This window comes from Rhyacophila brunnea, unplaced genomic scaffold (genome assembly GCF_057557595.1).
Source record: "Rhyacophila brunnea isolate RB1 unplaced genomic scaffold, BYU_Rbru_1.0 scaffold_6, whole genome shotgun sequence".
NCBI lineage: Eukaryota > Metazoa > Arthropoda > Insecta > Trichoptera > Rhyacophilidae > Rhyacophila > Rhyacophila brunnea.
The window spans coordinates 13416645-13440628 of record NW_028233276.1 but is presented as its reverse complement, the minus strand read 5'-3'; the positions used below and the strand labels follow the sequence as shown (position 1 = coordinate 13440628).

The 23984-nt window shown below is 33.1% G+C and overlaps 3 protein-coding genes across 3 annotated transcripts; all 3 read right to left on the bottom strand.

The window, feature by feature from the left end:
• Positions 1-3592: 3592 nt before the first annotated feature.
• Polr3G (RNA polymerase III subunit G) lies at positions 3593-11701 on the bottom strand. Its single transcript, XM_085956522.1, has 3 exons — positions 11546-11701; positions 8900-9180; positions 3593-3905 (listed from the first exon to the last, which is right to left on the bottom strand). Exons 1-3 carry the CDS (start codon positions 11699-11701, stop codon positions 3665-3667), a joined length of 678 nt encoding a protein of 225 aa, XP_085812648.1. The 3' UTR covers positions 3593-3664.
• On the bottom strand, positions 11691-13415 carry Dph3 (Diphthamide biosynthesis 3). The gene is made up of 3 exons (XM_085956523.1): positions 13243-13415; positions 12958-13032; positions 11691-11828 (listed from the first exon to the last, which is right to left on the bottom strand). Exons 1-3 carry the CDS (start codon positions 13348-13350, stop codon positions 11751-11753), a joined length of 261 nt encoding a protein of 86 aa, XP_085812649.1. The 5' UTR covers positions 13351-13415; the 3' UTR covers positions 11691-11750.
• Positions 13416-17620: 4205 nt separating this feature from the next.
• Taf7 (TATA-box binding protein associated factor 7) lies at positions 17621-23693 on the bottom strand. The gene is made up of 8 exons (XM_085957051.1): positions 23529-23693; positions 22911-23123; positions 22218-22418; positions 19918-20140; positions 19072-19202; positions 18504-18741; positions 18236-18405; positions 17621-17843 (listed from the first exon to the last, which is right to left on the bottom strand). Exons 1-8 carry the CDS (start codon positions 23607-23609, stop codon positions 17805-17807), a joined length of 1296 nt encoding a protein of 431 aa, XP_085813177.1. The 5' UTR covers positions 23610-23693; the 3' UTR covers positions 17621-17804.
• Positions 23694-23984: the final 291 nt, after the last annotated feature.

Sequence of the window (23984 nt, the reverse complement as noted above, 5' to 3'; positions counted from 1 at the left end):
ATTTCTCTTTCCATCGATATATTTGATAACAAAAACCGAACTCCACAATTCAACAATTGGGAGAAATTTAATTTTTGTGTCAGGCGAGTTTTAACGTTATTTTCTTTTTTCTACCATATTTTATTTTCAAACTAGGACAATATGCATATTTCTATTAGCTGATTAACCTCTGTTTGCATTACATTCTTGAAAAATGAGATTCAATTTCAATTTATTTATTTTTACATATTGTGGACATTACAAATTATAAGTTTAAGACGTTCACAACATGACATAAAAAAGAGATAGATAATATGTTATTAAACAAATATGTACATACAAAAATATTAATTATATAGGTACATGGAAATACACCGGATGAGTTAAGCAGACCCTATTTTAAAAATTTATAAAATAACGTCCACCTATACTCATCCTCACGTAGGTGGAATATATCAACACCCGAAGCAATTTCGTTGAACATAGTTATCGCCCTCCCAATTGGCATTACCAGTGGCAGGTTGGTTCTGCACCTTGGGAGAATAAACAACCGATGTTCTCTATTTCTAAGATAGTTATCAGGGACACACAGGTCAACACTGCCCAGAATGGCAGAGTTCTCATTTATACCTCGTATAAGTCGAAAAAAATACATAGCTAAATAAAGATTTCTTCTAAATTGCAAACTGCAGTATGTAAGCATGCCTAAGAGAAAGTCAGTTGGATAAAGCCACGGATAGTATCCGTACAACCTCAAATAAAGGAGTCTCAAGAATTTCTTCTGAACCCTCTCCACCATAAGGCCATACTTCAACTGATGCGGTGCCCAAACAATAGACCCACTCTCAAGTCTGCTTCGAAATAAAGAATTAAATAAAAGTTTTAATACCGTAACATCCGAAAAGACCCGGGAAGTACGCATGACGAAGCCCAACATTTTAAGCGCCTTGTTACAAATGGTAACTATATGGCTAATAAATGTCAGTTTACTCTCAAACGTAATGCCAAGATCCCTTACAGATGATATTCGTGACAGAACTCTGCCATGCATCGAGTATTGGAAAAACAACACTTTTGAGGCTCTGGTAAACGACAAAAGATTGCATTTATCAATATTGAATTCTAGTTTGTTACGCCTGCCCCAATCTAATATATTATCTATATCAAGTTGGAGCTGACGACAATCGTCCAAGGTGACAACTTCCAAAAAGAGTTTCAAGTCATCAGCGAACAACAAAAACATAGCATTTTTTATTACCAATGCTATGTCATTTATAAAAATCGTGAACAGCAACGGCCCTAAGTTTGAGCCCTGACGGACACCAGAAAATGTGTTAAAGGTCTGTGACTGATAAAGGCCGTACGATACGTATTGTTGACGGTTCCTAAAATAACTCCCGAATAGCTTCAAAAATCGATCAGACAATCCAATAAGTTGGAGTTTTTCCATCAGGACATCATGATCGACTTTGTCAAATGCTTTCGAGAAGTCATTGTAAGAACAGTCAACCTGGTGACCTCTATCCAGGGCCGATGACACATAATTGGTAAATACCATCAGGTTAGTTTCCGTTGATCGGCCTGCTCTAAATCCATGCTGTTCATTTATTATAAATGACTCAATTTTTGGAGAAATCATGCTGTGCATGATCATCTCAAGAACTTTTGCTGGTGCAGAGAGAACAGCTACCGGCCTGTAATTTTCCACTGATGACTCTGTACCACTCTTATGGATTGGAGTAACCTTCGACATCTTCCACGTTTACGGAAAGATACCTGTCTCCATTGTAAGATTATAAATATATGCAAGTGGGCCTTTGACAAAATCAACACACCCCTTTAAAAAAAATGTAGGGACGTTATCAGGTCCCAAAGAGTGAGTATTTTTTAGTTTTTTAATAAATTTTAACACATCACTCTCATCAACTGGAAAAATATCAATGGACTGGGCACCGCATGATGGCTGTCTTGACGCAGAGGCAACATCCAAATAAGGAATACTACTTGCGTAGACAGACCTGAAGTGACCAGCAAATGCTTCTGCCACTCCATGTCCGGTCACCTTTTCGCCTTTCCAACTCATCGAATCGGCATACCCGCCATCCCTTCCCTTTAATATAATCCCAAAACGATTTGGGATTTTCACGAATGCAATCTTCTACCGATTCCATATATGTTCGAACAGCTTGCCTCACTCTCAAGCGATAAAGGCTAAACATTTCATAGTCGCGTTGACCATGCTTAGCCTTCCAAGCTTTGTGATAGCAATGCTTGATCTGAATGTCCCCAATAATCTCTGGAGAAAACCACCTCGGGTATCGCCTTCCACCACGACATGGTGACTTCCTTGAAAAACATTCATCAAACACATTATATACAGTATTATAAAAGAATTGTACCGCCTCATTTACATCACAAATCCCGAGCAACTCACTCCAATCTACTTTACTCATTAATGAGTAAAGTAGCTCGAAGTTTCCACCTTCAAACTTCCATCCCCTGCACCGATCGGTTTCATGTGAGGGTATGTCAGTTCGCAGCGGGCGAATCGACCGAAACCTGAGCACAAAAACCAAAGTAGGATGATAGTCATCCTCCCGTACAAGAGGGGACATGCATCGGGAAACTGACAAATTGATGTTGCTGAATACCCTATCCAGAAGCCCATTACTAGAGTTAGAAATATCATTGTACTGAGAAAATCCAAAAACAGCGCACATAAATTCCAGGTCACTATTGACCCTTTCACCGTTGCGCGCTGAAGTTAGATTAAAGTCTCCCAACACAATAATACTTCTGTCTCCAATCAAGTTGACACTAGATAGCATATTCTCAACAAAACATTTATACACCTCCACGTCACTGGCTGGAGGAAAATATACAACACAAACGTAAATAGTGACTCCATCACAGGTTAGTTTAACCCAAAGGTCCTCATTTGGAGTCTCTAAAGCATGGACACGTTCGGCCTTCAACCCCTCCATGCTTCTAACCCCCAAAAGACAGCCTCCACCCTGCCTGTGGCCTGCGCCGGAATCTCGATCCCTCCTTAAGACTAAGTACTCACTTCCAAAATATTCGCGATTAAAAACACTGTCATTAAGCCATGTTTCAGTTAACCCTATGACATCATAGTCGTCAGCCAAAACATTTCTCAAAAAATCGACAGCTTTTGTCTTTAAGCCACGTGAACGTGTCAACATATTATCTTCTATAATATCGATATTAAATACATAATCTGTTACATATTTTTCGTGTGATTTTGGGGCATTTTAGAAGTTAGACCATTACATACATATTGTGCGAAATTGCACATGGATGTATTTTTTGTTAGACTTTGACCATATGTGGACGTTTTTGTTATTAGACACCTCATATCGGCATTTATGTATGTATTAGACATTTTTTTCGTATGCTTTTAGAAGTTGTAGATCATCACACATTGTCTCAAATTATTTTATTTCTATCCTAGATTTTGACCACATTTGTGTCCAGTATTTACAGACACCTTAAAAAAGCGGTGTCAAGTAAAATGGTATTGTGCTAAAAAAACAAACAATATTGTAGCATTGCGAACCCAAAAAATATTAAATACAACATACAAAAATATATAAAAAAAAAACTTTATTTGCAGTATAAATTATGTACACAAAAATAACATCTTACATATATAAATTTCAAATACTTAGTACACGGGTCCATCATCCAAATTTTCATCATCGTCATCGAACGCCTCTCCATTGTCGAAGTAATTGTCTACATAATCAGTTCCGTCGTCCATTTCTTCGTCTGGATCCTCTACTTCTTCTTTGTCTGAATCTTTTCCCTCTTCATCTCCGGAATTGTTTTCAGCCGCGTTCATGACTTCCTCCTTCACGACGATCTCATTCTTATCATTAAGCTCTTTCTGTTCCAACTTTTCTAACCTAGAAATGAATTCCAAAATTAACATATATTAATTATCATTAAAAAATCTTCGAAGCAACGTGAAATGTAAAATACAGTTGGTACAACTGGAAGCTGCCAATCTGCTAAAACAAGACAACAATCACGCTTTGCAAAATGGCAAACGTGCTGTATGTTACATTAGTTTTCTATCGGATATTTGGAATTATTGATTCACAACCATGGTGGCTTGCAGTGCAATAAGATGAATAAGCAAGGGAATTTATGGTGTTTTTTCACAGCTACATATTTATAATACTATTACATTTTTATTTGTGTTTAGTGGACAATTAAGTGAAGTAATTATACATTGAGAGTTTTACCTAAAAGATCTGTTTCAATAATATAGAGGTAGGCGGAAAGAAAGATCATTGTTCACAAAAATTGAGTTAACGATGCCATCTTCTGGAGAATTTTATAAGTTAATAGATGGCATACTTCGAAAAAAATAATAAAAATCATTGTTTAAACACTGGCCTCAGAAAGAAAACATTAAAATTCAAAAGAAAGATCATTATAACTAACATTTGACAAAGAATGTTTATAATTTTTTTTCTTTGCAAAACTAAATTGGACCAGAGTAGGGATTCCAATTCCGGGATCTTGAATCCCGGGATCCCGAGCTATTTTCGATACCTATGAATCCCGGGATTGATAAACATAATCCCGAAACTTTCGGGATTGATTTTTTTATCAATTTTTAAGGAAAATAAAATAAAAACGAAAATATAACAGAAAAAATACTTTAATAACAAATAACTACATTAGAAATAAACTGAGTTTGAATGAAGTTTGATTTCAACCCATGTGTAAGTTGCCGATTCATTTTATTTTTTCACATAAATTAATAAAAATGAGAAAGATTGGAAAAAACAATGCTTCACACTATTAACAAAGTAATTCCACCATGATCTCATACGTTTTACGGCAGTTTCATATTTGGCTGACTAATTAGATTTATGAAGCGGAAAGGCCATAAGTACACCATCATTCGCTTTACTATTTTAAATCTCGCTAACCCATTCATTAAGTCTTTACTATCAGAAACAGCAATCCCATATTAAATTCACATTATTATTTATATTACAATATTATTTACTCCATTAAACTTATGTATTTCCAAGATTGAACGTATACAATATTAACAATAAATGTCTTAAATAGTATATATCGTCGGGTTAGTGCCAAAAGTTGGTAAGTCGATAGTTTAGGTATTTCGAGTTAATAACGGATTATGTGTCTATATATAAATATGTATGCTAGAAAAAAAAATCAAGGTCATCCGATATAGATATAGAACATAGTTTTTTAGCTATTCATTATTTTAATAAAAATACGTAAATCCCGTTTTTTCGATTATCCAACATCAAAAAAACTGTAAAGATGCTTACAGTATTACTCTAGATAAAAAATCTAACCAAATGTCAATGAAACGCGGCAGTCAAAACTTTGTAATGGCACTAACGGATTTATTTTAGTTCAATAGTTGAGCTAAAAGTTAAAACTTCTTCTGAAATAAGTTTGTAATAACATTTACAGTATTCTCTTAAGCCGCAGTCGAGTCAAATTCAATGTACTAGTACTGCCAAATATTTGTAACTTCAGTTACAGCGCGCATTTGCCTATGGTTTCGGCCATTTTGCGGTAACTCTAGCCAGAATTATCATTCTTTCTCCTACAACTGTCTGTGCGTGTTCGTAATTATTTGTAAAACGATATTAAGCGTTAATAGAAAATGGATAGTAAACCATTCCCAAAGTGCTTGTCATCTAGAGCTGTGAGGATTTTACAATCAGTTTATAAAAAAACAACTGATGGCTGTAAAACAAACTGATGTCCAATGTCCTACTGATCAGGTACATTTTGTTGATTTATTTGTCTTTACTTTCGTTGTTTGGCGATTAATAATTGTTATATTTCTCAATGTTTTGATCATAATGTATATTGATTATGATATTATAATATTAAAAAAGTCCACGTGTTTATAAACGTGTAATAATTACTTATAAAAACAATAGCTTATAGATTCGTGACGTGTCACAACGCATAGTGCATCAATTTGAATACCAATAAATAACTTTGTTTTAGTTTTGTTTGTAAGTTGTATTAACTATAATAATAATATAACTTATCTTATATAACATTAAAAGCCAAGTCCTCTTACCTAGTTTAGAATCATAATAGCCAAGTTATGGCTTTGTGACGTGTTGCGTTTCAAGAGTAATAATTTAGAATGTCTACCTAGCTTTAATGTTAGTGGCTCGGTTATCATTCGTTTTTTATAATAACAATGATGAATAAGATTTATTAACATAATAATAATTGTTCCAGGATTCTATGCTGTTATCAACTCCTACGGAAGAAATCAAGGATCACCGAAATCATTGCCCATACCGGACATTATACTAATTTTTTTATTAGTCATATGAGAGGGCGGCCTGTTACCAATGTGTATAGTGAATTGAAGAATGGATATTATACTAAAATGTTGTGATAACTAAAGAAAAGAAAAAATGTGTCGTGCTGGAATAATTCCATAAGAACTAAATTCATTATAAAAAGGACTACCTACCTATAAGTGCATCATGTAGAAACATTATTCCCGAACCTTCCTTAAGTGATAATGAAATCGAAGAAGACGGTGTGGTGTAGTTATTATAATAGGTACTCATTGAATTGTGTTAAAAAAGAACGGAAATAGTGAATAGAATCATGTTAAAACCAATTAATTGTAAATTTATCTCTTTATTCATGTGTCATTTCAATATAAGTTTGTATATTTTTATTATGTCCTCAATTTTACACTGTAAACTTTTGTAAGTATTATAAATTTCTTTGTATTTTTTTCCAATTAATATCAATATTTTTATATTAAGAGTGTCTTGTATTATGAATGTTTTTAAAATCAACTATTGATTGTCCATTAATAAATTAATTCATTTTATAATTGTATCATAGAAGTTTGTATGCTATTTTGGTGTACCCAGATTAATTAATACGATGTATTTTAAGTTTTTTTTCTGTTTGGTATTTCATGTAAGTATTTCTTTTATTAAATCAGTTTATGTAATTTTACTATTTTCCTGATTTTTCCACTGTATACTGTTGAAAATAATGTAATTATTATGACATTTTACTATAATAAATTTCGAAAATTGTACGTTAAGTATTACTTATATCAGGGGTGGGCAAACTGCGGCCGCATGTGGCCCGCCGGGTATTTTTTTGCGGCCCGCCATTATTAATGTACTTCTGATTACGAATAACTTTTTTATAATTTTTATAAAAAATATTGACAATAGATTAAAATTTGAAGAATTTTTGTTTCGTAAATGTATTATGTCAGTACGTCTTCCTTGCGTCTTATCTCACACTATGTAACCACTATTTTCTACGTTGAACATCGATTGGGAATGAATGGAAAGAAATTTTGGATTGTAATCTCGCTCTGGATGTAGATATTGTATGTAGATCAATAGATATTGATTGTGTACCGACAGAGCTACAACTTGAGATTATTAATCTGCAGTGTGACACTGATTTAAGAGAATTGCATCGTCGTGAAGAAATCTCCAAATTTTACAATGCCCTTAATTCAGACAAATTCGATCAACTTAAAAATTATGCAAGAAAAATGTTCGTTATTTTTGGATCAACCTATATATGTGAACAAACATTTTCGATCATGAACCTCAATAAAAGTTCTTTACTATCAAATATCTCCGATGCCCATTTAGAAGCAATTTTGAGAATATCAACTACAAAATTAACACCTAAATTTAAAAAAATGTACAACAGTTTCATTATTCTCATTATTTTTTTTGTAATGTTTATTTTTCGTGATAATAAATAGTGTAGGTATATCTAAAAATGGTATTTTACTTGCGGCCCGCCGCTCATTTCGAATTCTTGAATTTGGCCCTCCATCCAAAAAGTTTGCCCCCCCCTGACTTATATTATGTGTATTTGTAATATGAACTGCCGTATGTCCATTAAAATATTTATAATTGCATTGAAATTAATCATTGATAATATAAAATTGCTTTCAAATTTATTTCTTTAACCTATAAACCTTCCCTTTCTTCAATCTTAACACAATGCTATGCAAAGATAACTGTCAAAAGAGCTGATTCATTTCTGCCAAAGGTTTGTAAGTCCCACCTCACCTTACAAAATGCGATTATTTTGTATGATTAATTTAATTTTTGAGTTTTTTAACATGCAGGGATAACAGCTAATACTTCAATTCATCTAAATAAATAAAGCACAAAGAAATCATCATTATGCCTGATTTTAGAGGGCATGTCAAACTTTCAAATTGCGATTACTCCATAACATGATTTCGAGACTTACCAACATTTGGCAGTATACCAACATATTATACTAGATTTATTTTTGACCGATTTTATCAATGTTATTTGTAAATATAAAATTTTTATATTAACAATGGAAAAAAATGCAAATTGTAATCCTGAAATCCCGGGATCAGAATTTTGGCTTGGGATTGGATTCCCTAAACCAGAGTGAACCATGATTGTAATTAATATTAAACTGACATGCAAGAACTTTTCATTTTGAGTTTAATGAATAATATAACAAGGAAGTAATTAAGTTTTTTCAGTTTCTCTGAAAACTGAATCATTCTTTCAGCCTGCCCTTCATAAATGTGAAACAACAAAATATTTGTTTACTGTCCACAATGCTTTCATGCACCAGGCAGTGGAGATTCAACATAAATAGTGCACACTAAACTTTGTCAGTCATACTTATTTGTTTTCATTGAAGTAAGAATACAAATTTCAGATGGCATTGGTTAGTTTTCAAAATTCAATTACACCCTAAGTGTACCTAATTTTATTGTAATTCATTTTGGGGTGGCAAAAATCAGACTGACATGTTTAGGCTCTCTCTCTCTCTCTCTCTCTCTAAGCACCGTCCAACCTCTTTGCTTGAGCATAACAATAAAAAAAATTACCGTGTTTCGATGTCGAGAGATTTCGATAATTTTCGTTTCCTAGAAGGCTTTGTTCCAGTGGATTTCTTTACATGGTGCGGCCTCAGCTCGGATGGCATATGGGGCCAGAAATAAGTTGAGGATTTGGTTGTCTTGCCGTCCGACGATAGGACCTTATATTTATCTGAATAACGCTCAACGTCAGTTTTCATTACGGCCGGTTGCACAAATGACGGGGAATCGTGTAGAAAATCTATAAACTGTTTCTTTAAAATCAGCATGTAGTCCATGGAGGCATCCATCTAAAAGAACATACATATTATTATAATGTATTTGAATACAATAAATTAGCAGTCACATGGCAAAATAACACGTAACACATTTAATTTCTACATTCATAGTTCAGTTTGACACAGAAACTATTCATCAAATTAATTATTGACATAAAAAAGGCAAATTTTGATGGTTACAGGTGATCAAAATGGATCATAGGATCAGTAGGTATAAGGTAATGAATGATGCACAGCTTTTTATTTGGTAGGGACGATCCACCTTCTAACAGTTCACAAACCCTGGTATTCCACATGGTATTCATATTTACATTAACTGGTTAGATGCCACGACCGTATTTATACGGTCTACAATTCCGTGGGCGCAGTGCCGGCCATAGCAAATGACCATATATATACGGTCCACTTCGACACCTATCCAATGACAATTATTTTAATAATTCAGACATATGGTATACACAGCGACATCTCTTGGAATCATGGTGTAATATTTTCGTATTTGCACAAACATTTTTCTGTTTTAAAATCAGTGTTTTAAAATAGCTTCATCTCGTTACTGATATGTGTCGCTCAGCAGGGTTGACACACACGTGTTGACAATATCAGTCAGTTGTCCCGTGATATTTGCATTGCTAACCTAACTTTGTTTTACGGGTGGAATACTGGAATATTGTGATTTTATAGTTTATTTCTTTTATGATAGTTTTATAATCATTACTTATAGACTTTTGATAAATTATTATTTCGTAATTTACCAGTATAGTCAGTGTTGCCATCTTTGTCTATGCTGATTATAGTACAAAGGCGTAAAAAATATAGTATTTCTAAAAAATATATAGTACAGGAACATTTTTCGTCTTGAATCCTTAAAAATTATAGTATTTTGGTATATTTGGCGTAAAATTATAGTATTTTACATTTTTCGCAGAATTAAAATTATAGTATTGTACTATAATTATAGTACGGTTGGCATCACTGAGTATAGTGTTCTCACTTTTGTTGACTATTGTTTATATAATAAATAAAGTTTCTGGGATATTATATACTTATAAACTTTTTGATCTTCTACGAACAAAATGGAAGGAGAACAAGGTGCATCTGAAAATGCCCAACTGATCGACGATTTGATGGACAGGGATGGCTTCACTGTTGAGTCTGATGACAGTGATTTCGATGCTGATTTTGATGACGAGGAACAAGATGTCTTCATTTCCACTGTTGATGAACCCCCAACAGTTGATCAACCTGCAACCTGCAGTGTAAAGTGGCTCTCTGCATAGAACCTTGTTTTGAGGCCATATCACACGGTTGAAGACTATTGTTTTTCTTAAATTTCTCGGTTTATGTATTTTTATATAATTTTAAGATTAAAAAAATATAAATAACTTTTAATAAAAACATAATCTCGTTCGGGAATTTTGTTTGTAAGTTTTGTGAAATATTAGGTTTTGATTTTTTTAATAAATGGCGAAGCAGATGACAAATAGTGCATTTATTTGGTAAGTCTATAATATGATATACTATTAATTTATTGCCAAAAAATATATATTTATTAGGTTTTATTTTTTCAAAGAAAATCGCGGCCCTTCATGCACAGCCATACTAAAACTCCCGGCATATAACCGGTTAAATAGGAAATCAATCTTGTTGTGTTGATTATGATTATATCAATAATAATCAATTATTTACAAAATGTGGGATAGCTCAAAAAAAGTTGTACATGACCTATTTACATTACAGGTTATATCAAATAAGCAAAACCTTTAACCGATGTAGAGATTTTACCGTGATTCACTGAAATATATAATTCATTGGGTCTTTGTCCGTGGGTAGTCCACTACTGTATTAAAGCTATCAAATTGCAAAAAAGTGAATTGTCATATTTGGCATATGGGCCTCCACAAAGTGTTAGCCATCCACCCAACCCATTGAGTCTTTGCAATGGATCAAATACACATTGAAAAAACAATATGTATTTTTTGACAAGTCATGGGTTGAAATGTGCGACTCAAGGCTTCGTATTTATAGTGATGGCAGCTCTACCAACTAAGCAAACGTGGCCTGCCACTAACAATAATAAATAGTTTCTGCACTGGCAGGTGAAATAATATCTAAAAATTTACAATTCAAGAATATGTCATAATGATTTTAGTGTGTTTAAAATTTGTATTTGGGAGTATAGACCTAAATAGGTCGAGCAAGAGGCTAATATCCATTTCTCGTAAAAAAAAAAAAAACCAAAAGCATCTGTTAATACAATCCTCCACTCTGTGGAGGCCCATATGATCTTATTAGGATCAGACATGGTCAATAAAAAAAAAGAATCCTCATTTGCATATTTAAAAAAACATTTCATACAAAAATTAAAAGTAATCACCTGTAATGGTAATGGCCGGTTATCTAGTTTCGGATATAATGGAGGTGGTCCGAGTGCCGGGTTTTGACCAACGTCGCCACGGCCAACCCCCATCGACTGGAGTTGATCGTAGGTCAGCGAAGACCCACCCCCTCTTCCGCGACCTCGTCCAGCCATTTTCAAATTGTCTTCAGATTTCACTAATCAACAGTCCACAAAACAAAGACTACGCTTTGATAGCTTCACTCACTTTTTTCTTTTCGTCATCTGTCGAAACCTCTTCAATTTCAGCTTGAAATGTTTCCTGAAATTAGTAAACAACCACCAAAATCAGTGATTAAACATATCGTGTACCTACAATTAGATGGTATGGTGAGCTGCAGAGTGCAAAATTAAGCAGTCAGATTAAAGATTGATGTTGCTTTCTTTGAATTACGCTATGCTATGTGCCATTATAATATTGATAACAGACATATTTAAGAAAAGACGAAACCAGTGAAGTATTTTAGTTCCCCAAAAACATTGTTTTATCTATATATGTATACATAAAAACAGTTCAAATAATAATAACGCTACAACCTGCCGTATGGTCAGAATACGTAAGATGAAATCTTTGAACTGATTTCGAAGTAATTTTTGTGAGCATCCGGTATAAATTACGAGTACTCGAAAAAGAAACCTCTCTTAAATAATTGGTTAATTTTATATTATAACATGTCGCATTCAGGGCTGTTGGCAAAAATATCCCATTCGTATCTTGCTATGTGGCCCAATGATTAGGATGAAATTTATAAAAATAATAATAAAAGACTTTGAGGCAGTGGCGGTTTGTTCATATGCACTGCGGAACTGCAGCACCCCCAAGCAAATTGAGAAAAATGTAATATTATAATATACATAAATTTATGTATATTATATGAAAATATCAATATTATTTAAGCATGTAATAAGCTCGCCTGTGCACCGATACATCCAATGTCCAATAATATTATCATACACCACGGTAGGTACTTGATTTTGCACAGTATTAACTTCAATAGAATATTCTCGAGTGGCAAAGGAGTGGAGCGGGGAGCGGTGCTCGCAGTTGGAGGCTACTTGGCCTAATCGGTACTGCCGGTCAGTCAGTCCGATTTCAGTATTTCTCTGTTTCTGCGTAGCATGTAAGCACGTGCACCACAGCGAGGAAAGAAATATAACTATAATGAGTTATTAACATTGTTAAAATTTATTTCTGCAAGCAATTTATGCAATGTTCCTTATTTTAATCATTAATATAATTGATTATTTAATTTTGATGTTAATAGTAAAATATAATCCAAATAAACATTTATTTTTATTTTTTATCAACCGCAGCACCCACAAATATCCACGAGCCGCCACTGCTTATAAGTATAATTTTTATACAATTTAAAGGTAACTTGATTGCTTACCTTATCGTAAATAACTTTTATTATAAGAGAACAGCTAGGACAGGTCGCGATTTCTTCTCCCGCAATTAATTCGTCCTGAAAAATAAAAGTAATAAAGATTAACTTGATCATGTTAAATGAAGTGAATCAATATACCGCCGTCAAATAATTTAAAAGTGATTCTATTATTTTTACAATATATACGATGTTATAGTTAATTATAAACTGTTAAAATCGTGAACAATAGATTTTAAAGAATTTTTCGAGAACAAAATTTACGAAGAATGTGATGACTTTCGTACTTACTTTACTAATTTGAAATCTATCACCGCAGGGGCAAGGATAATAATAAACTTCTTCCTCCTCATCAAACTCGAAATCTTCAATTTCAACTTCGTCGTGGAATACTGTCATTTTATAAAACTATTCTATTACGACTTCTACTAATGCGAATGAAATAACCTAACATTTTAAAGCATGAGTGATAAAATTTGACATACGGCGAAAATATTGCCAATATTGCCATCCACCGAAAATGTCTATGAAAGTGCCATAGACAATGTACGTAAAGAAATTAATGCGCAAATATTTTTTCGGTTTTTAATGTTGGATAAACTTTATTACATACTATTTTCTTTATGTGAATACTATTTTTGCACATTTCACTGTCTTATTTATTGCGTGAATAATATTTTTTATAATTTTAATAACTTGATTGCTAATTCAATTATGTACTTAATAATTTAAGTCATCATCATCATCAGGGGCGCGACAACCCGGTGTGGGTCCTGGCCTCCTCCAACAGCTCCCTCCACCTGTCCCTATCCAGTGTGGCCACTTTCCAATTTGGTACCCCCAGAATACGGCAGTCACTGGCAGCTCCATCCAACCAGCGAATCTTTGGCCTCCCTCTTCTTCTACGTCCTATTGGATTGCTGGACATCACTCTCTTTGCCGGTTCATTGTCATTCATACGGTGCACATGACCTAGCCATCGCAGTCTCCCAATCTTAATTGATTGAACTGCGCTGCAATCTTCTTACAGCCCGTAGAGCTCAGCATTATATCTTCTCCTCCAATTGGTGCCATCCCTGATCGGTCCATATATACGGCGGAGAATTTTTCTTTCAAAGATGTTCAGGGCTCGTTCATTTCGCACAGTTAATGTCCAGGTTTCCGATGCGTAGGTGAGCACTGGCTTTACAAGTGTCTTGTAAAGAGTGCTTTTAGTTCGACGAGATAGTAAGCGGGACTTAAAATGTCTTAACAGACCAAAGTAGCATTTATTCGCAGACATGATTCTTTTGTTGATTTCTTCTGTAATATCATTATGTCGAGTTACAAGAGATCCAAGGTATATGAAACTGTCGACCGTATCAAACTTGTATGCACCAATATCTAACTTTGGTGCGACTTTTCGTGGTGTGACATAGACAGGCATGTATTTAGTTTTTGCCTCGTTTATTTGTAAACCCATTCTTTTGGCAGAGGCTTCTAGTGCTGTGAATGCCTTTTTCAGCGCCTATTCTGATATGGCAATGATGTCGATATCATCAGCATACGCCAGCAGCTGCACAGGCTTAGTAAATATCGTGCCGCTGCCACGGGCATCAATCTTTGCATCCCGTATCGCCTTTTCTAGCGCAATATTGAAAAGAAGGCATGCCAGAGCGTCACCTTGCCTTAGGCCATTCAGTGATACAAATGGCTCGGATATTTCCGCTTGAAGCTTTACCCGGCATTGTACTGGTGTCATTGTCATCTCTACAAGTTTAATTATTTTTGTCGGAATTAATAGTTAATAATTTTAACTACTTCATTTTAATTAGTATAAAGATGCATGAGTTTATAAAAAGATTGAATCAATCTGATAAAAGTTGAACTAGGTACATTAGGTACCTAATAAGTTTTGGATAAAATGAATTAGCTTGGTAATTTATTCATATCCTATATTTACAGTCTATTACAGATTACAGTGGTTTTCAAGCTTTACGTCACCCACCCTCCTCTAGAAAAATCTAATCTTAGCGCTTCCCCCCTATTTATTTCATAAAATAATACACACATTTTGAAATGGTAAAAAATCTATTAAGTGATACAAAAAATGAAAAAAAAACCGTACCTATCTAATTGATAAAATAATAGGGTTTACTATAGGTAGGTATATAATATGTTCATTTTTTAATTAATTTGTTTTTAATGCAATGAATGTGCTTGTCAGCAAACTCTTGGACGAACGGAGCCAAATATGAGTGGCACAACGGTTGAAAAAAATTTCGAGAGCCATACGTATATTTTTATAAATAATATGATTAATTTAAATTAATTATTACATTTTATTTATTTAAGTGAAGAAGATTTCCCGAATAAAACTAACGTAAATATATGTTTTTATTGTTGAAATTATAAATACAATTTTTATAGAATATGAATTACATACAATTTTCACGCATTCCTTAAAACTAATCTGAACAATGACCTTCCTTGCATTTCTTTGGAGAGTTTCTGTATGTTTGGTATGTAACTTGCACCTTGTTTTTAATTTCAGGCACGACTCCAAATTCTCTGTAGCTGTAAAAACCCGAAATTAAACTTGTAAAACTAAAGATTAAAAATATAAAACCACGTTACGAACAAGAAAGACCTTTTTTTTATTTAATTTCTTTCATTTAATTTCTTGTGAATCCGGGATTCTATCGACCCCTGAGCTAGCCACTGAACCCTGGATATCTCAATACCTTTTTGCATAAACCATCACGGAGGTAAAATTTGTCTCGTGATAATGTCATTATATAATATAATAAGTGTACAATCAATGACAAAAAATTAAAATTGTGTATTTTTCAAAAGTTTTTGTATAAATTGTGAATTAGGAATTTAGCAAAGAGCCGCACGCCAATACCCAAAGAGCCGCATGTGGCTCGCGAGCCGTGATTTGCCGACCCCTGAACTAGGGTTTTACTACAAAATTTTTGTTTCAATGAAGTAATGCATAATAATTAATTCTATCAATTTTTCCTTTCTGTTACTACTATTACTAGTTAATTCAAATTCATTATCTTGTTCATCGACAAATGGGATCCGTGTCCACGCGAACTTTGTTAAATCAAAACCTTCTAAATAATGTGAAAGCAAACCATCCAAGTGTTCATTAAATAGATTTGTGTTTGCTTCGATTTTAACTCTGGGGCAGAAATCATTTAAAAGTGGAAACATGTTGAACTTTTATGTAATGTTAATTTCCATAGTTCCAATTTTTATACAAATGCTTCCACTGTCTTATTCTTTTTGAATCAGTAAATGTATTTGTGGTCCTTGCATTGATTTATTCAAAACACTCAATTTTGTAAATACAATAAAGTTCCTTCAATCATCATTATCATATTATTATCTTCATTATGATTTTCATCAAGAAAAATTGTAATCTCTTCTTTGAGTTCCAACACCCTTTGAATCACTTTTTCATGAGAAAGCCAGTGCACTTCACACTATGTAGTATAGAACAGAGGTATAATAAATATTCACCATACCTTCACAGTCTTGAAAACAACCTAACTTTTAAGACAGTTTTTTTTATGTAGTTTATAACTAGCAGCCATTTTATGGACTATGCACTTGCAAACCAATGTTTATATTTCTGTTACACTTTTCGCGCCTCCCAGTTTGAAAATAGCTGATGTATTATTGTAATTTACGCTTCTGGATCTATTATTATAATATTAATATGTATTATTAAGGTAAGGGTTACGCTATCCAAAAAAGGTTAAAAATCACTGGGCGCACATAACAGAAAACCTGAAATGTATCAAAGCATGTATCGTTATTTTCCAACCTGATATGAAAACTTCATATTTCAATTAGTGTTTTGCAAAGCATTATCTAATGCAGAATTTCCCAAACTATGTTTCGCCAAAACAAGCTATTATTGTTTCACGTACATTTAATACGATATACCTATTTATGCGAAGCAGAATTTTCTTATTATGCTGCAATGAAATCAACGTCCAGGAACAGACTCGACACCACACCAGATATTATAAGAATTCAAATTTCTTATAGTGCGCCTGATATCAAGAAAATTTGCAATGTAAGGACCCAAAATCATCGAAGTCATGAAGAACTTCATTCACTTATATTTGTTTATGAGTTATGTTTTAAAAATAATTACTAAATAAATAATTGTTTTTTTTTTAAATTTATTGATTACAAAACAAACAAGGTGTCCGTTAAAATTTCAGAATTTGTGAATTGTTCCATCGCAATAGTTTGGGATACCTAATGTAGTCCATGTTTGTTTACTATGCCAAATTATTGAGCAGCCGCGGTGGTAATGTCAAATGTGTCGACTTGTAAAATCATGGATCTCAGGTTCGAATCCAGAGTCTGGCAAATTCCCATATTGTTTTACAATGTATGTTTGGACCCAGAGCTTGGACATATCACCAATATCCACTTCTCGTAAAAAATAATTGTTAAGAAATCTCCCTGGGGCGGCCAAGATCCACATCGGATTGTGGAGAAAATGAAAAAAAAATAGCAATGTCATGAAACTAAGAAAACTAAAACGTTGATAATAATAGTCATTCTTTGAAACCATGGTAATTAAAAAAATATTGCCTATGATGATTCATGGAGTATGACAAAAATGCATGACCAAAAAAAGGTGAACCAAAAATAAACAAATAAAATCAGGAAATACATTTATTTTGCCTTAAATTTCTATCACATATATTTTCAAATTATAATACGATTGTTCCTCAGAAAGAGTTAGCAGTTTCCTCAGGTAATAACTTCCTATATTTCTTGACATACGTGGATTTCTTAATCGTTATTATGATGCCCAATTATTTTAATGATGTCGCTTTTATTTATTCAGCCTGATGCAAAAGCAATTGCAAATCTTGGTACTGAAACAAAAGGAAAAATGGATATTGTATAGAAATTCCATAAAATTTTCTAATCATGTAACAAATATAAACACTGAAAAGAAACATTTCAAAATAGATTATATCGTCTCTGTTCTGGCAGAACACACTAACTGGAGAATACTAGTTTTGAGTAATTTGACTTTGAAGTTGTTAAAATGTTTGAAATGGTCTATCATGTGAGTTTATTAAGTAATCATAAAAAGGATGACTTTATAATAAAGACGGTTTATTTATTAAGAAGATTTCCAGACAGTAAAGTTTGAAATAAGGAACATTTTGGTATAACTAACTCAATATGTCATTTTTTCGAATTAGTGTCTTCTGCCAGAACAGTGACGATATAATATGAATATTATTTATGTATTGCTTACCTCCATTTCTTTATACTCGATATCCTGGATTAAAGTCTGCAAAATATCTTGAAAACGTTGCCATAATGCCAAGTTTCCCATGCCGGAAATTTCCTGTTCTTTCCTCACACGTTGCCCCCTCAATGATTCCAATTCAACACTCAACTGCTCCATTCGTAATTGGATATTTTCTAAATATAAAAAAATACATCAAATACATTTTAGTGACAAATTATTATTGAAATTCACAGTAGGTAATATAAAAAGTTAATTGAAAAAAAATGTCCACCTTTGCTGAGGGTTTGATCCTGGTAGTCATCTGGATTCGGCGAAGACATATTAGCACTTCTGTTGAATCCTGCCTGACCAGCTGGCGTCGCCGCTCTGCTCTGACTCGCCGATTGAAGAGTTGGAGTAGTGGGTGCACTGCCTCCGCTCCATTTGCTTGAACGGTTTGGTGAGAACATATCCGGTGCAAATTGCGTAGGGAAGTTTGGTTTCATTGCAGAATCGGATGACTGCACTCCCTTTAAACAGATTTACATCATAATTATTATTCGTTCAATTGACTTAAGTGCTACAGTGTTATTATATAATTTTGGCTGACACGTTGTGCATTTAGTATAAAATCACGGAAATGTAGGGGAAAGGTATAGCATGTATGAAAAATGTGTGTTAAGTTTTTTTTTTTTTTTTTTTTTGTGTTAAGTATTACTAAACACTAATTGCATACTAAAATAAAGATAGCTAAAAACATAACTAAAATAAATATTGATGTCACACCCACTATAGGAAATCATTGATTTATAGTGCGGCATGTTTATGAAGCATAAACGAGTTTGACATTATATTCTTACTTGGAATGAATTAGAATCCGTTAGTCGACTGTCATATCCTGAAAGTCTGCTATTTTCATCTAACTCAACGTTGATATTAGAGCCCATCTCTTCATCTGAATCGCTGACAGCACCGCCAAATATATCGTGTTCTAAAAATTAAATTTTAAATATATTTATTGCTAAAATATCATGTTTTTGCAAAATGGCACGGAACAATGACTGCGGAACCTGGATGGAAATCACTAGTCTAAGTAGACGAAACCAGCCATGATTGTCATCACATTATATCGATTAAATAGGTACTTCAAAGTTTTATTTTATTTTACATTTTTCATTGAATTTAACATTGATTAAAATATGTAATGGATCTTTAACTTCCAAAACTATTCGTAAATGTTTAAAAACCCAATTAATTAAAATGATGCAAATAAATGCCAATACTATATCTAATTTTATTTAGGTTATATTTATTGCAATAACGGATTTATCAAGTAATAAAAATGGACATATTGTTCTGATTTGCAGATAACATAAAAACGTTGTTGTTCACTTAATATTACATTGTGGTAACATCGGAATTTGGAAATAGACAGCTATTATCAAAATTAAAACCATCAATATTCTTTTATAGATAGAATAATATTTTTTATCTATTATGGTTTGGTTTAGGCAGGGTTTGATTGATTTTTAAAAACTAACCAACACCATCTGAAATTTGTATTCTTAGTTCAATGAAAACTAATAAGCATGTCCGAAAAAATTTATTGTGCAGTTATTTATGCTGGATCTCCACAGCATCTCCACACTCCATGTCCACCTTTCACTTTTTCAAGTAAAATAAAAATGACATTTTGATTTACTAACCAACGTCGACATTATTTGACGGCTCACTGCTCACTAAGCTCTGTTCCCGTTTCGGAGTTCTGGGTTCCTGTTTCACCCGACTTGGTTTTTCTTTCTTGACAACCACCTGATCGGGATTCTGGTGACCCGATGCTTCAGTCTTAATTGATTGCTCCTCTTCTTCACTCAATACCTCCCACTTAACGCTTACAGCGTCATTATCTACTCTTAGCAATCGCTTTACCTATGAAAGACAAAAGTGATATGATTTTTTGTAGTACAACACTTGGTATCAATTCCAGAAGCTTTTTCGTAAAAATAAATTATACATCTGGTAGAGGATCAATGAGTATAATATGTATATTATCGTGGGTGTACAGGCAGAAGTCACTAACTCCAGTTTTAACGAAATTGAGATTTTAATATCATTATATAGAAAAAGTAATGCTGCTTGACTGGCATAAGTCACGATTTAAGATTATTGAACATATAAAAAAATAAAAGTAATGATGAACTCAAAAAATAAAGATTTTACAACCATTTTAAGAAAAACAAAAACACAAAACATTGATTATCTCAGAACTGTGTATTTGGAGTTAGTGACTTCTGCCTGTACGCCCACGATATACAGCGCAAAATATCCAATTTGTACATTGAGTTTAGGTATCGTTGAATTCATAATAGAATGATTAATATTTTCGTAATAGAAGCATTGAATGCATTATTTGTAACGGCCTGCTGTTGATGTATTGTTTTGCCACTTACTTACATTCAGTTACTTCTGCGATTGTTCATATAAAAATTCTAAATAGATTTTAACAACTTTCACAAGAAAGACTGGTTGGTACTAGTATCACAATGTAGACCATTTTAGTTCTCAAATCACTGGGCCCTTCTACTTAAAGTTGTCGCAATCTTATAATGATCCATTGTATAAAATACTTCTTTTGGGTTTGCAAATTTTTGTCTGGAAAACAGATCTCAGAGCACAAGTGTGAAGAACTTGCAGCCTAGGTATTTAAGTACATGATTATTAACACTTTTCAGCTTAACTTCTGGTATAAAATCCTCGTCTGCTAAAAGATTTTTCTTCATACATATTATTATTCTGTAATTAAAGTTAAAGTGTTCCTTATGATATTGGCTTAGCATATTTGATATACACCCGATCCTCTTTTTGCAGAGTTTCGAAATAACACAGTTTAAAAAATGAGCCGATTATTTATTATTATTTATTTACACTGATTTTTTTGCTTCAACACGGTTTAAAAAAACTAAAAAGAATAAAAATACGTAGTATGTACATATTTATCAAAAAATTGTATTGCAATGGACCGCACGCCATGTCGGGTTCGACACAAGAGACGCACCGCGTGCTTCGGCGTCATTAAATATTTCCAGCAATGAGTGATTTTTCGCCAGCAAAAAACAGCAGTAAACGGGCACGTTTATTGTCAAGTAGCGACACTGAATGAATATATTTATCTAGGCTAAATTTAATTTAAATCGAAAACTATGTATTTTTATGTATAAATACTTTTATATAGTATTAAGAATAAGTATATAGTAAGTATTAAGAATTTTATTAAGTATTTTATTAAGTATTTTATGTATTAAATTAATTAGTAATAAATAAATATTAAATAATTTCGATTTATTTTTGAGTTCAAGAATTTCGTATTTTGAGTTGATTTCAAGTAATGGAACCTATCTACCATTTTGGAATAGGCACCTTATCCTTCTTTACACAGTTTTGTTTTGCACAGTAGTCTTTGGTACGTACCCCCGTGCAAAAAGAGGATCGGGTGTACTGTGTTTGTTTTCGAATGGTGGATGTTAAGGACCGAACATGGTAAGCAAATGACTAACGAACTCCAAAAAAGTCTGTTTAGCTCCATTACTCGGAGGAAATAGTGATTTTATTATCGATTTTTTTAACGACATTCTAAAAATGGTAAAAGCAAAAGAATGATGACGGATATTACTCTGTGTCTCCTACAAATAATAGCCGTCAAAAGTAATTGAGATTCATTGCGTAAGTACATTTTAAACAATTACATATTCGAATGAAGACGAAAAATGTTTTTTTATACTAAATATTTTTATACTAATACCAGTGTTGCCATCTTTTTCTATGCTGATTATAGTACAAAGGCGTAAAAATTATAGTATTTTTGAAAAATATATAGTACAGGAACATTTTACGTCTTGAATCCTTTAAAATTATAGTATTTTGGTATATTTGGCGTAAAATTATAGTATTTTACATTTTTCGCAGAATTAAAATTATAGTATTGTACATTGTGTTGACTAATACCCACTTCTTTTTCTATTTCCGGCGCTTCAACATATTTCTTCTTCAAAGTCTTTCTAAATCGTCTCTTGCGAACATTTTTCGATGGAGGTGTTATCCCGTGCGGCCACAAAAACTTTTTCTCTACTTTAAACGGATCTTTCTTCTTATTTTTATTCGGCGATTCCTCATCGACAGTAGGCTGATCTGCCTCTTCCTTGCATATCATCTGTAAGACATTAAGATTAATTAAATAAGGGGTAAATATTGAATAATATTTTCAAATTTAAAAAGGTGTATTTCAAATAGTTCATCCAATATTTTAAACGCAATCTTGAACATTCTAACAAATGTATATGTTACGCTGAATGTGCGAAATTGACTATTACATGAAATGGGAAAAATTTTGCCTAAATCATGAAAAATGCAAGCCCGTTGCCTTATTCATGAATTAGGCAAAATGTCTGCCAAGTGCGTGAATTCGGCAGTAATTTTTCTGCCTAGTTCATGCATTGGGCAAATTAGATAGTAGCGCTACGGTGGTGTTTTTTTGCAACTAAACCAAATGTGTCAAATGCTCATGCATTGGTCAAAATAGATGGTCGCGCTCCGGTGGTGTATTTTGCAACTAATCAAACTAACCAAATGTGTCAAATGTCATTGATTATATAAAAATATACTATGCTATTTACTATGCCCAAAAAAATTTTTGCACTCTTACCATTTGACAAATGTCAGCAGTTTTGTAGAAGCTCTTATTGTCGATTGTCTTCATAGATTCAACGATTGTAGGCAGGTCAACAATTCTGGCATGCATTAAATAATGGTCCACTCTCACTTCTCCGTACCTCATATCATTTTCTAATCGAATGGTGCAACGATCTTTTATATTTCCGCCAGACCTTAAAAGTTCTCTAAGTACTTTAGACGGTTCCTAAAAATTTCATAAAAGAAGATGAATAAATCCATTCGGTAAAAGATTTTATAACATTCTTTTCAGAACAAACCAAACCCAACCTAACACAACCTATTATTTCCTAATATTATAATCTTAGTTTGTGATAATGATGCATCAAAATGTATGAAAATATCAAATTAACAATTACTGGATCGAAAAGCCTATGCGCCGACAGAAAAGGGTATTTATTATATAGTTGTCTATATGGAATAAACTGTTTTCATAAAAAAAAATATATAAAAGCCCATGACGGCGTCTGCGGCACAATTACCATCCATTCTCATAATATATACAGCGCATTGGTGAATAATGCATGCATTGTAAATAAAATTGTAATACAAGAATATCCTTGCACTGATGAAAAAGTATTACGGCTTATACCTCCGGCATTCGCAATATAAATTGCGATTCCAGCTCTCCATATCCTTCTGGTTCCCTCTTGGGGTCATGATTGCGACTCATTTTTGTAACAGAATAACAATATTTTAATTTTATCGATCAAAACAATGAAATTTGTGTTTACAAAATTCTGAACATAGATATTCTGAATAATATGACAGCTGTGGATATATCAGTGTTGTCAAAAACGTAAAATGTACATCAAAGACTCAAAAAATCGCAGTTTCGTACGAATAGTTCTGTTTCTAGCCAATAAAATGTATGCATAAAAGAATGCTGCGCATCGTATAATTAGTCTGATACAAAGTATGCCTCACTACATCATATTGGAAAAACCCGGACAAGCGCGCCCCAAGAGCTGGCAAAGAATAAAATACCTAGTGACTTTAATAAATAAAATTTGCATATAAACTAGTATGTTTTATTTTATTTGTAATT